This window comes from Urocitellus parryii, chromosome 1, assembly GCF_045843805.1.
Source record: "Urocitellus parryii isolate mUroPar1 chromosome 1, mUroPar1.hap1, whole genome shotgun sequence".
In the NCBI taxonomy this organism is placed as follows: domain Eukaryota; kingdom Metazoa; phylum Chordata; class Mammalia; order Rodentia; family Sciuridae; genus Urocitellus; species Urocitellus parryii.
In genome coordinates this window covers 211,843,601-211,857,695 of record NC_135531.1, presented here as the reverse complement: position 1 = coordinate 211,857,695, position 14,095 = coordinate 211,843,601, and the positions used below count along the sequence as shown (strand labels likewise).

Sequence of the window (14,095 nt, the reverse complement as noted above, 5' to 3'; positions counted from 1 at the left end):
GACTGTAAAAGTAGAGCATGTATTTATCAAGTATTGCTTATTTAAACCCTTCTTTAATTTCTATAAAGGTTCAGTTTCTATTCTCAAGTAAAACTAAAGAACTTGCATAATCTCTTTTGCATTTTAAAGCTATTTTCCTTACTCTTTCCAGGATTGAAGTGTGTATGTCTTTTGTGTGACTCTTCAAACTTTACCTGCCAAACAGAAGGAGCATGTTGGGCCTCAGTCATGCTAACCAATGGAAAAGAACAGGTGATCAAATCCTGTGTCTCCCTCCCAGAGTTAAATGCTCAAGTCTTCTGCCATAGTTCCAACAATGTTACCAAAACTGAATGTTGCTTCACAGATTTTTGCAACAATATAACACTACACCTTCCAACAGGTAAGAGGTCTTATTTTTAAAATTCATTTCAAATTTCCTTTTAATCTTGGGAAATTATAAATAGTGGAAATCAAACAGTCTTATTTTTTTAAAATAAGAAAATATGCTTCACTATTCTCTTTTTGTTCTTGACTCATAAAATTCTCTAGAGTCCAGTTGATATTGATTTTTTAAAAAAATATTGCACATCACTGTCAAAACATTGACACTGGCATAACCATTTTGAAAAGATTTGTTCACATAAATTGTCTTTTTTGAAGTGAGTAATGGACCTAAAATGAAATGTAAGTTTTTATGAATTTTTCTAAAGGAAAAGAATTGAGGAACATTGATATGTATACAAATAAAAGAAAGACAAAGGAAAGAAACAATGAGCACAAATCTAATCTCTGACAGAAAATAGATAACTATTTTAGCCCTAGTGGAAGTGAGGATGGACAGAGAACATTTTGGGATAATTGAGATGCAGTGGTGGTTATATGGTCATATGTATGTGTAAAAACTCACCAAACTGAAAAATATAATATGTATGCACTTTGTTATATGGAGATTATGCCTCAATTGAGTGGATTTTCAAAGAAGAAAGACTGATTTTTGACTAAATTTAAGGGTAGAACATGGACTCAGATAGAATTCATTGTAAATACTTAATCAGAGTTCATAGACTGGGAAGGACTTGCATTTTAGATGCTCTAAGTACCTTTTATTTTTCCAGCCACATAGGTAGTATTTTGTTCTTTTGTTACAAAGTACTGTCTTGTACCCATACTGACTGGCAGAACATGGTCTTGTGGATAATTTGTTATTGAGATGACACATTAAAGAGACTCTTGACACAGCTGATGAAAGGACTTCCCTTCATATTTCCTTATGTTTTGTACTTAGTTATGGATAAGATCAGAACAGTAGAACTAAAAAAAAAAATAGAAAAAAACCCATTCCTCATTCATGGATTAAAAAATTCAATATTGTTAATATGAGTATCCTCTTCAAATTAATCTATATATTCAGCTCAATCTAAACAATGAATTTTTGGCCCAAGGAGAAACTGGGGAAAAAACCATAAACAAAGAAAAATGTTCATGATAGATCTCAGAGAACCACCAAATAAAGAAATATATGGAATGTGAGGCAGAGAGAATAGGGCAATCTAAAAACCAAGATTGCACGTAGATTTAAGGAATGAAAGGGGCCAAGCATAACTTTTGAGGTTGTATATATAAGATAATGTCTTAGAACAGTATTTCCTAAGAGTGAGACAAGTACCAGTTGTGGTATATGAAAAGATTTTAAGAATTTTCAAGCTGAGTAGGCATGGCAAACACATGTGATATTGAATTTTATATGTGCACACTTAAATGTGTATTAAAATACCACACTGAACCCCATTAATACGTACAATTAATATTTGCTAATTAAAAATTTTTAGAAATTTTTGGAAAAAACACTAAATAATATTAATTACATGATGATATCTTCTCTAATTTTCTTAGTTTTCCTGACTTTTGTATCAAGATTTCTCATTTCCAGATAGTGTGTCTTTAATACTTCATTCTTTTCTCTTTTAAACAGAGAGAAAACACAAACTATCTAACTAGAATGCAGTAACATTGATGGTTTACGTAGTTATCTTCTATTCATGGCAAGCAAACTTTTAAATTTGTGGTAATGATACTAGGTTTCTGTATAAAATAAATGTTTTCAGTTAAGATTTAGTTTATGAAAATTCTGTAGTGGTTTATAAATATGGTGATTTAAGTAAATCTATTGATCACTGATATATTTTCTATCATTGTAGATTAAATTTTTTTTTCTTTTAGAGTTTCACATGAAAGGAGTCATTATGGAACACATTTAGGGGGTTTGACTTCCTTCACTCTACATAGTGTTTTCAAAATTAATCCATGTTGGTTGTATTAGTAGCTTTTTTATTTTTTAAATTCTCAGTAATTACCAATTATATGTACAGAATAATTTTTTAAAGTCCATTCATGTGTTGGTGAGTACTCAGGTTGTTTCCACTTGCAAACTGTTATTAACAAAGCTGTTATGGACATTCATTTACAAGGCTTTGGAGAATGTTTTCATTTCTCTTGGAAAATAACCTGAGTAGAATTGTGGCATCATATGGAAAGTGTATGTTTAACTTCATAAATATAACCTCATAAATAATTTTCAAATTGCTTGTATATCCCCAATAGAAATGTACGATAGCTTCAGTTAGGTCCATACTCTTGCTAACACTTGGTATAATCTGTTCTTTTGATATTAGCCATTCATGTGGTTGTCTAGTCGTATTTTATTTTGGTTTTCATTCATGTTTTTCTGATGAATAATGATGTTAAATTATTTTTATGGGCATATAAGTCATTTCTGTATCTTCCTTTATGAACTATCTATTCAAGTGCCTATTGAAATTGGGTTATTTATCTTCCTATGGTTGAATCATATGAACTTGATATATATTCTCATACAAGTTATCATCATATACATTTATTGTTAATATTTTCTCCCACTCTGTGAATTGCCATTTTATTATTTTTTTTCATTGAATTTTCCACACTTTGGGATGCTATTGTGAATGGTATTTTTAATATCTTAATTTCAAAATGTTAATTGCTGCTATATTAAATAATTAATTTTGTATATTGACCATATATCCTGCAAGATTGAGAAAATAAATTAGTTCTAATAGATTTTGTTTTAAAGATTCTTTGATATTTTCTAAATATGCAATCATCTTATCTGGGAACACAGGTTGTCTTTGATCTCCATTCTGGTCTGTATTCATTTTGCTCATATTTCTTGCCTTTTTTGCATTGCCTGAGACCTCCAATATAATGATCAATAGGGGTGATGAGAGTTAAGGTTCTTACCTTTTTCTGGTCCTATGAAGAATGCATCAGTCTCTTCTATAGAGTGTTGATGCCTATTATCAATTGAGGGAATTTGATGTTATTTCTAAGTTGGTGAAGTTTTTCTTAAATCTTGAATGGAGATTAAATTTTTTCAAGCATATTTACAAATTTATTGAGGTTTACTATGTTGTTTCTTCAGTATGTTGATGTTATGGATTACATTAATTGAGTAGGAAACATTTTCTACAATAAGGATGATATTGTCCAGCCACTAATTAATGTCTACAAGAAAATGCTACATGATATTTCATTGAACTCAAGTGTTTTGACTTAAAGTAAGAATTTGTATGTTTAATGACATTTTTTGGTAAATTGACATTAAACTACAAGGAGAGCATGTGCTCAATGCAGTCATCCCGTGTGGGACTGTTCTCTCTTTGAGGCAGAGCTGGATGGTTATTAGCTGTATTAGGAATAGCAGCTGTTTGAAGAAGAGTTGGGAACCTCCATGCGGAGCACCCACACAATCAGTGCCAACAGCTCCACAGTTTCCACATCATCAGAGAGAGCAATTGATATCTACCCTGCTCTGCCTAGTAGGGATCTGTCAAATTCAGATGTGATCACCTATATGTGAAATATGGAAGAGAACTCCAAAAAACAAATTGTGTGATATTTCTGCAGTACTTGAGAGTCAGCATCATGTTCATGGGCAAATCAGTAAAAGAAAAAGGTGGGGTGGTGATCAGAAGAAGTTGAGCAAAATCTGGGGCGTCCCTTTGTGGCTCCAGCTGAAAGCCAAGTGGGTCCTTGCCCCCCTGGCTCTTTCATCCATCTCCCCAGACCATGGGGTCATTTCTAAATAACCAATTTGATATAAATGCAGTCTCTCAGCTTGGCATGTTTTAGCTCTTCTGTCCTTAGATGCTTTTTGCAATGATCCTTGCCTTGTTTCTTTGTGACAAAATTTCTACCTTAAATACAGCTCATGTTTCTCCCACCCCAAACCTTTGTTGCTTGTACGGTAGTAACTCAGCAATTGAGGAACTGCTGGCACTTGCCCTTGCCCTCTTGAAAATCCTCTTGAGTATTTGATGCTAATTCACAAAACCTTAGTGGCTTTCATACAGGTTTTGATTATGACACATAGAAAGAAATGCATTCTACTTAATTTTCCCCCACCTGACGCGTACAATGAAACAAGATTTTCACAATGCATACTCACCTTTAAAATGTGTGAGGTGCTTTGATTCTTGCTATTTCATTAAATAAAAATGCTAGTCAGATCCCACTAATAGGTTTGTTCACAGTTCAAGAAACAGTACTTTAATTGATATTTAAAATGTAGTAGTTTTAATTGGAGTAAGCACATTTATTACTTTAATTCACTAGTATTAAAAAAAACTATTTGAAATTTTGTTATGATTTTAATTTCACACGTTTTCTTTTTAAATGACCTTTAAAAACTTCTTACTATTCATTTTAAATATAAAAATGGATTAAATTTAAGTCAAATTAATTCAGATTATTATGAGTAATATTTAATTCAGATCACAATGAATTCATTCATTTGCCCTTAAAAAATATCTTCTTGTTTGATACTACACATGGGTTTAATTTTTTAGGAGTTAATCATTTTATTTAATAGAAGTAATTTTATGTTTTGGCAGAAATATACTATTAGAAAATTTGCCTCTTCCCTGAACTTTTGATGTCAATAAAGAAATGATCTTCTAAGTTCAACTGCTTATCACCAATAGAGTTTCTTTTTACATTAAAACAGTCCTTTATTTGACTGGTAATTAAAGTTTATGTCTATAAACAACAAATATACTATTATTTCCATAAAACGAATATGGTACTGAATATTTTAAAATTAAATATAGACTATGCAAATCAGTTAAACAAGAGAAACTTCTATGTTTCCTGGAGCTTACCATAATTTCCTCTCCATTTTTATTTTAAGACAGATAAGAGCTTTCTTCAATTCTATCAGTGCTATTTCATTAAATAGAAATGCTTTTATTTAACCATCCTTATCTCCTGACTTTGTCAACCATTCACTTGGCTCCAGGATCTGGCAGATACCTCCAGGGCAAATGGCATCCATGCTCATGCCCTCTCAGGATGCTTCACTGTGACTCTAGTCCCTCTGATGTAGCACTCCCAGGCTTTGTTTCCTGCCCGGTTCCAACTCAGGCAGGATTGTACTCCCTCAGCTTCCTCTCAAATAAGGAGAGAAGCGATTATGGTGGGGAAAAAAAAATCATCTTTGGAAATAATTGATACATCCCTTAACTATTCAAGAATATTTTCCTTTCAAAAAGAAAAGAGATATTTGCATAAATTAGTATGTGCTATGGGAAAAATCAGGTTGGGTCAACAAATAATAACAGGTGAAAGAGTCTGACACTCAGTGGATGATGTTTGCAGTGTTAGTCCCTGCATGGGTTCTGTCTGTGAGCCCCGTAATCTATCCCCCACCCTACCCCCACCCCGATTTTTCTCACTGCTTTTACATATTTGGAATTAATTTGGCTTTCTGTCTCTATCCTCTATTTCTTTCAGACTCTTTTATTCATATTTTTAAATCTTTGAATCTCTGATAATTTCAATATCTAAACAGTTTCTGAGACTTTAATTCTGCTCTTTTAGATTCTGCTGACTCGTATTCTTGCTAGTTTCTTTCCTTGGATTTTCTAAAAATTATTTTATTTATTTTTTATTTTTTACATTGTGAGCTTGTATTGTTGAGAACCTTACCTGAAGGAACTTTTGGAGCCTGTATTGAATTAGCTCCTTCAGAGAAGATATTTGTTAGTTTTTGCCAAATGTGTCTGAGGGTGCTACCAACTCCAATCCATTCAATTCTAGAATTTGGTCTTTGGGGCCAACATGTAGAGTGAATCCTGGCTCTAAGCTTGCCAGTATGGTACATAACTGTGGTGAAGAACTCTCGAAGACAAATGTTTTTCTGCTCTACCTAAAGTCAAGGTTGAGTCATAGGAGGGTACACCTTGTCTCTTTGTGGAACACCTTTTGATTTGTCTTGTTTTCAAGGAGTCACCATTTATATTTGCCTGAATTGATAAGAATCTCTCTCCTGACCTTCACTGTTTCAGGAACCATCCTTTATCTCCTGAATTTGTCAACCATGCACTTGGCCCCAGGATCTGGCACATACCTCCAGGGCAAATGGCATCCATGCTCCTGCACCTCTTTGCATTGGCACTGTGGTTGTGGCTGCTGAGCAATTCATTTATTTTTTCCACCCGCTTAATCATAAAATAGAAAAACATTTTTTTCATTTGTATTTTATTTAGCATTTTCATGTGTACCAAAAGGATTTCTATGGACATCTAAAGTGTAACTTGGCAAAAGTGTAAATTCTAGGATGGTTTATTTTTGAAATGATACTGGCATAATTATCTATCCATCTGGAAGAACACAGGGTTGTACCACAGTGTCATACCATATACAAAAATAAATTGCAGCTTGATTAAATATCTAATTGTGACATATAAAACAATTTAAATGTCAGAGGAAAATTTAGAAAAAAAGATTTTTATGACTTTATAGTATGGAAGCTGTTCTTAAATAAGACAGGAAACTCACTGCTATAAAAGGAAAAGAGATAAAATTGACTACATGAAAACGAAAATAATAATGGATGATAAAAGAGAACATAAATAAAACCAAGAGATAAATTAAATATTGGATAGAAATATTTATAGCATATATAACTGGGGAAAGGTAACTATTTTAAAAGATAGAGACTGACGAGAGAAGGATCAGAGGAGAGGAGGGAATGGGTGGGTGTTAAGTGAAAAAATGAGCAAAGGACACAAGTTTTGTAGAAAAGAAAATCCGAGGTGGTCAAGTTTTGAAATGATGTGCAACCTCAGGAATAGCTGAGAAGATATTAATTAAAATGATGACATACTATTAGATTGGCAAAGGTTAAAAAGAGTGACATGTTAGGGTGTTTTCAACTAAAAGCATCAGAAAATTAGATAGTGTCATCTTCAATAATAAAACAATTCACTGAATCACATGGTGAGAAATCTGGAAGCAATCTCAGTGTCACCATCCTACTTCTAGGTTTCTTTTTGCCAGTTGTGGATACCCTCATTGTTTACAGCATGATAGTTTTTCTCTGATTCCTCTGATAGTTTTCCTCTGATTCTTTTTTCCTCATGTGAATCTGTTTTTATTATTGATGTAGGTTTGGGGTTTTGTTCTTTGGGGGCTCAAGTTTCAAGGCAAGCTCAATTTGATTTGCCCAAATTAGGTAGTGTACTAGAAACTCTATTTAGTTGAGATGTCAAAGGTCTTTTTTCTTATTGCAAATTTAGACCACAAATAAACTCTTCTCCTTCTACCACAAATATGGACTTTGGGCTTATTACAAATAAATAAGTAAATAGAATAATTTGTTCCTGAGAACCTGTGAATGAACCTCTCATGTATACTTTAGGGTTTTTATTTATTTATTTTTTTCTGCTGCTTGGGTGGTGCAGGACTTTCCAGATAAATACTTCCTTTAGTTTAGTTAGAGTCACTAAAGGGACCATAACTGCCTCTAAGAAAAAGCACAAACTCTCTCTGGTGGAAGACTGGGCCTCCAAGAGACACAGCAACCATACTTTGAAGGACACGATCTGTGGAGCAGACTCACCACGCACTCAGCAAGGCAGCTGAGCCAGAGCCAGCAGAGAAGACCACACACCGGAAGAAATGGTTTCATATCTGATGGTTAACAGACAAAATTCACAGACTACGTATGTTTTTAGGTTTAAAGGAATAAAAGGCAAACTTGAAAATAGTTTTTGGAGAATAGGAAACCATGAAAAAGTGAGATAGCAGATGTGAACAGTAGCAGAAAAAAAAAAACTCCTTCAAATTAAAAACAACAACAACAACAACAAAGGAATGGATTTGACAACAACTGTATAATAACAATTGAAGAGAGAATCAGGGATCTGAAATACAAGTCAGATGAAATTATTTTATGTGCAGTATGTAGAGAAGACATGATGGAAAACATGAAGAAGATAACAAACAGGAAAATGTAAGGAGCTGTATCATCTGCTCTTATGAAGTCAGAAAGAGAGGAGACAAAAATTGGGCAAAAATGTTTATGCGCAGAGATAACAATTCAGAATTTCCCAGAACTGATCAAGTATGCCAGTCCAGAAATCTCAGAAATTTAACAAAAATCAAGAGGACAAATACAAAGAAATCCAAAAACTTGCCACATCATTGTAAAGCTACAGAACACCAAAGCAAAGAGAGATTCTAAAAGTTACAGAGAACAAAGGTAAATCAAATTCAAAAGAGCTACAGTAGGCTGACATCTTCTTAAAAGCAAAAAATAAAAGGAGAAACAGTGGAATTGTATCTTCCATGTTTGAAAAGCAAATAACAAAATTCTGTATACAGCCAAATTATCTTTAAAGCATATATGTAAGGCAAAGACATTTTTAATCAATATAGGATTACATTATGCAGAAAATAAAGGAGTATAGTTATCCAAGAGTAGAGGAAATTCCAAAGAATGCCCTTCAGGTATAAAAAATTAAGGAGACATTAAGGGTGAGTGAAGAGTAAAGAAAATGAAAAACGTGTGGCTGATTCTAAAGAATCTCCATCAATAATAAAGTCTGTGGCTCTTTAAAAAATTATACTAAGTGATCATTGAATATAAAAATAACACACTATATATGTCAGGAGAGGCAAATGGAGTTAAAATGTTCATAGGGCCTACTTTAGGAGGAAAGTAAAGATATCATTAAGCATTATTTCAAATGTGCTTTGAAATGGCCTGAGGTCATTTCTCCACACCTATAAAATAATAGGAAGTGAGAATGTTCTCTGTAATCTGCAACAGAAAAAAGAATGGAATAATGGAATCAATCCAACAGAAGTCAAAAAGAGAAAAGGAAACATACACCAGATATGACAAAAAGAAAGCAACCAACATATGTCATTAATAATTAAGTGTAAATACATTAATGTAAATACACTATGCAAAGATTGTCAAATTGGAAAAGAACTAACTCAATTACCTGTTGTTTAAAAGTATGTATATAAGATGAAATTTTACAGAAATATTTTAATTATTGTGATAGAAAAGATATGCCTTATACTTCAAACAAACAAACAGAAAGTATTGGGTGACTCCTATTAAGAGCAGACAAAATAAACTTTAATGCAAAAAAAATTACTGGAGCTGAAAATGATCAGGGCTGGAGGTGTGTGGCTCAGTGGTGGAGTGTGTTTTTAGTGTGCATGAGGCCCTGTGTTCATTCCCCAGAACCAAAAAGTTCATTTTATGTGCATGTAAGAACACAGCCTAAAAAATAAATAAAATGTTATGAAACAATAAGGAGAAATAGAAGTCCATAATCTCAAAGGGAGATTTAAAAGTAGCACTGACCTGGTAATTGATAGATATTTTCCTAGAAAATGATTCCCAGATCCCAAAAATCTTAGGACATTAAAGAACTTAAATCAATGATCTTAAAGCAGGCAGGAAAAACATATTCCCTTAAAGAAAATTTCAAAGCCCAAGAGGATCTACTAGAAAATTATGCTAAACTTCCAGGAACAGATAATTTTTACATAAACTCTTCCAAAGCATGTGTAAGGATAAAATATTCCATAATTCATTTATGCATAATCTTAATATCAAAGCCCAACAAAGTAGAAAAAAAGGAAAATTATGTCCTGCTCACTCATGAACATATATGCAGGTATCTAAAATTTGAATAGGAACCATATAGGATGCTGAGATCCTACAGGGAGTATGGGAACCATAGTTGAAATTAACCAAAGTTAATAAGAAGATGATCAAGTCTAATAATAAAACTGTTGTTTAAAGACAAGGAAATCACTATTCCTCAAATCAAGATAATGGCTGCTTTGGGGAAGGGACAAGGTTGTGATCATGTGGAGGTATTTTATTTTATTTTATTTTATTTTTTTTTTATTGTTGGTCGTTCAAAACATTACATAGTTCCTCATACATCATATTTCACAGTTTGATTCAAATGAGTTATGAACTCCCAATTTTATCCCGTATACAGATTGCTGCATCACATCAGTTACCCTTCCATTGATTGACATATTGCCTTTCTAGTGTCTGATGTATTCTGCTGTCTATATTATTCTCTACTATCCCCCCTCCCCTCCCCTCCCCTCCCCTTTTCTCTCTCTACCCCTTCTACTGTAAATCACTTCTTCCATTTGAATTATCTTGTCTTACCCCTCCTTTCCTCTTATATGTCATTTTGTATAACCCTGAGGATCGCCTTCCATTTCCATGTGATTCCCCTTCTCGTTTCCTTTCCCTCCCACCTCTCAACCCTGTTAATGAAAATCTTCGTCTCAAGCTCTTCGTCCCTACCCTGTCCTTGTTTCCTCCCCTTATATCAGAGGAGTCATTTGGTATTTGTTTTTTAAAGATTGACTAGCTTCACTTAGCATAATCTGCTCTAATGCCATCCATTTCCCTCCAAATTCTATGATTTTGTCATTTTTAAATGCAGAGTAATACTCCATTGTGTATAAATGCCACATTTTTTTAATCCATTCATCTATTGAAGGGCATCTAGGCTGATTCCACAATCTTGCTATCGTGAATTGTGCTGCTATGAACATCGATGTAGCAGTGTCCCTGTAGCATGCTCTTATTAGGTCTTTAGGGAATAGACCGAGAAGGGGAATAGCTGGGTCAAATGGTGGTTCCATTCCCAGCTTTCCAAGAAATCTCCATACTGCTTTCCAAATTGGCTGCACCAATTTGCAGTCCCACCAGCAATGAACAAGAGTGCCCTTTTCCCCACATCCTCTCCAGCACTTATTGTTGTTTGACTTCCTAATGGCTGCCAATCTTACTGGAGTGAGATGGTATCTTAGGGTAGTTTTGATTTGCATTTCTCTGACTGCTAGCGATGGTGAGCATTTTTTCATGTACTTATTGATTGATTGTATGTCCTCTTCTGAGAAGTGTCTGTTCAGGTCCTTGGCCCATTTATTGATTGGGTTACTTGTTGTCTTATTGTCTAATTTTTTGAGTTCTTTATATATTCTGGTTATTAGGGCTCTATCTGAAGTGTGTGGAGTAAAGATTTGTTCCCAGGATGTAGGCTCCCTGTTTATCTCTCTTATTGTTTCTTTTGCTGAGAAAAAACTTTTTAGTTTGAGTAAGTCCCATTTGTTGATTCTAGTTGTTAACTCTTGCGCTATGGGTGTCCTATTGAGGAATTTGGAGCCTGCTCCCACAGTATGTAGATCATAACCAACTTTTTCTTCTATCAGATGCCGTGTCTCTGATTTAATATCAAGCTCCTTGATCCATTTTGAGTTAACTTTTGTGCAAGGCGAGAGATAGGGATTCAGATTCATTTTGATGCAAATGGATTTCCAGTTTTCCCAGCACCATTTGTTGAAGATGCTATCCTTCCTCCATTGCATGCTTTTAGCCCCTTTATCAAATATAAGATAGTTGTAGTTTTGTGGATTGGTTACTGTGTCCTCTATTCTATACCATTGGTCCACCCGCCTGTTTTGGTACCAGTACCATGCTGTTTTCGTTACTATTGCTCTGTAGTATAGTTTGAAGTCTGGTATCGCTATACCGCCTGATTCACACTTCCTGCTTAGTATTGTTTTTGCTATTCTGGGTCTTTTATTATTCCATATGAATTTCATGATTCTTTTATCTATTTCTACAAGAAATGCAGCTGGGATTTTGATTGGCATTGCATTGAACTTATAGAGAACTTTTGGTAATATCGCCATTTTGATGATGTTGGATCTGCCTATCCATGAGCAGGGTATATTTTTCCATCTTCTAAGGTCTTCTTCTATGTCTTTCTTTAGGGTTTTGTAATTTTCATTGTATAAATCTTTCACCTCTTTTGTTAGGTTGATTCCCAAGTATTTTATTTTTTGGGGGGATATTGTGAATGGAGTAGTTGTCCTCATTTCCGTTTCAGAGGATTTGTTGCTGATATACAGGAATGCCTTTGATTTATGCGTGTTGATTTTATATCCTGCCACTTTGCTGAATTCATTTATTAGCTCTAATAGCTTCTCTGTAGACCCTTTTGGGTCTGCTAGGTATAGAATCATATCATCTGCAAATAGTGATAATTTAAGTTCTTCTTTTCCAATTTTTATCCCTTTAATTTCTTTCGTCTGTCTAATTGCTCTTGCCAGTGTTTCGAGGACTATGTTGAACAGAAGTGGTGAGAGAGGGCATCCCTGTCTTGTACCAGATCTTAGAGGGAATGCCTTCAATTTTTCTCCATTCAGAATGATGCTGGCCTGTGGCTTATCATATATTGCTTTTACAATGTTGAGGTATGATCCTGTTATCCCTAATTTTTCTAGAGTTTTGAACATAAAGGGATGCTGTACTTTGTCGAATGCTTTTTCTGCGTCTATCGAGACTATCATATGGTTCTTATTTTTTAGTCTATTGATGTGGTGGATAACATTTATTGATTTCGGTATATTGAACCAGCCTTGCATCCCATGGATGAATCCTACTTGATCATGGTGTATAATTTTTTTGATATGTATTTGAATCCGGTTCGCCAGAATTTTATTGAGAATTTTTGCGTCAAGGTTCATTAGAGATATTGGTCTGTAGTTTTCTTTCTTTGAAGTGTCTTTGTCTGGTTTCGGAATCAGGGTGATGTTGGCCTCGTAGAATGAATTTGGAAGTTCTCCCTCTTTTTCTATTTCCTGAAATAGCTTGAAAAGTATTGGTGTTAGTTCCTCTTTAAAGGTTTTGTAAAACTCTGCTGTATACCCATCCGGTCCTGGGCTTTTCTTAGTTGGTAGTCTTTTGATGGTTTCTTCTATTTCTTCTATTGTTATTGGTTTGTTTAGGTTGTCTATATCCTCCTGGTTCAATCTGGGCAGATCGTAAGACTTAAGGAATTTATCTATGCCTTCACTATCTTCTATTTTATTGGAGTATAAGGCTTCAAAATAGTCTCTGATTATCTTCTGTATTTCTGAAGTGTCTGTTGTGATATTGCCTTTTTCATCCCGTATGCTAGTAATCTGGGTTCTCTCTCTTCTTCTCTTCGTTAGCATGGCTAAGGGTCTGTCAATTTTATTTATTTTTTCAAAGAACCAGCTTTTAGTTTTGTCAATTTTTTCAATTGTTTCTTTTGTTTCAATTTCATTAATTTCAGCTCTGATTTTGATTATTTCTTGCCTTCTACTTCTTTTGCTGTTGTTTTGCTCCTCTTTTTCTAGGATTTTGAGATGAAGTATGAGATCATTTATTTGTTGGTTTTTTCTTTTTTTGAGGAATGAACTCCAAGCAATGAATTTTCCTCTTAGGACTGCTTTCAATGTGTCCCATAGATTCCGATATGTTGTGTCCGTGTTTTCATTTAACTCTAGGAATTTTTTAATTTCCTCCTTGATGTCTTCAATAACCCATATGTCACTCAGCAACCTGTTGTTCATTCTCCAAGTGATGCTTGATTTTTCCTTTCTTCTTTTATCATTGATTTTCAGTTTCATTCCATTATGATCAGATAAGATGCATGGTATTATCTCTACCCCTTTATATTGTCTAAGAGTTGCCCTGTGACATAATATATGGTCTATTTTTGAGAAGGTTCCATGTGCTGCTGAAAAAAAAGTGTAACTACTTGATGTTGGGTGGTAAAGTCTATATATGTCAATTAAGTCTAGGTTATTAATTGTGTTGTTGAGTTCTATAGTTTCCTTGTTTAACTTTTGTTTGGAAGATCTGTCCAGTGGTGAGAGAGGTGTGTTGAAGTCTCCCATGATGATTGTATGGTGGTCTATCAGACTCTTGAAC

At 34.1% G+C, this 14,095-nt stretch overlaps 1 protein-coding gene across 1 annotated transcript in view; it reads left to right on the top strand.

Annotated features, from left to right (window-relative positions):
* The window catches only part of Acvr1c (activin A receptor type 1C), a 70,912-nt gene that overhangs the window by 27,938 nt on the left and 28,879 nt on the right, over positions 1–14,095 (top strand). Inside the window, exon 2 of the mRNA XM_026401459.2 lies at positions 152–382. Coding sequence (XP_026257244.1) covers positions 152–382 — 231 coding nt within the window. The remainder of the gene's footprint in view (positions 1–151; positions 383–14,095) is intronic.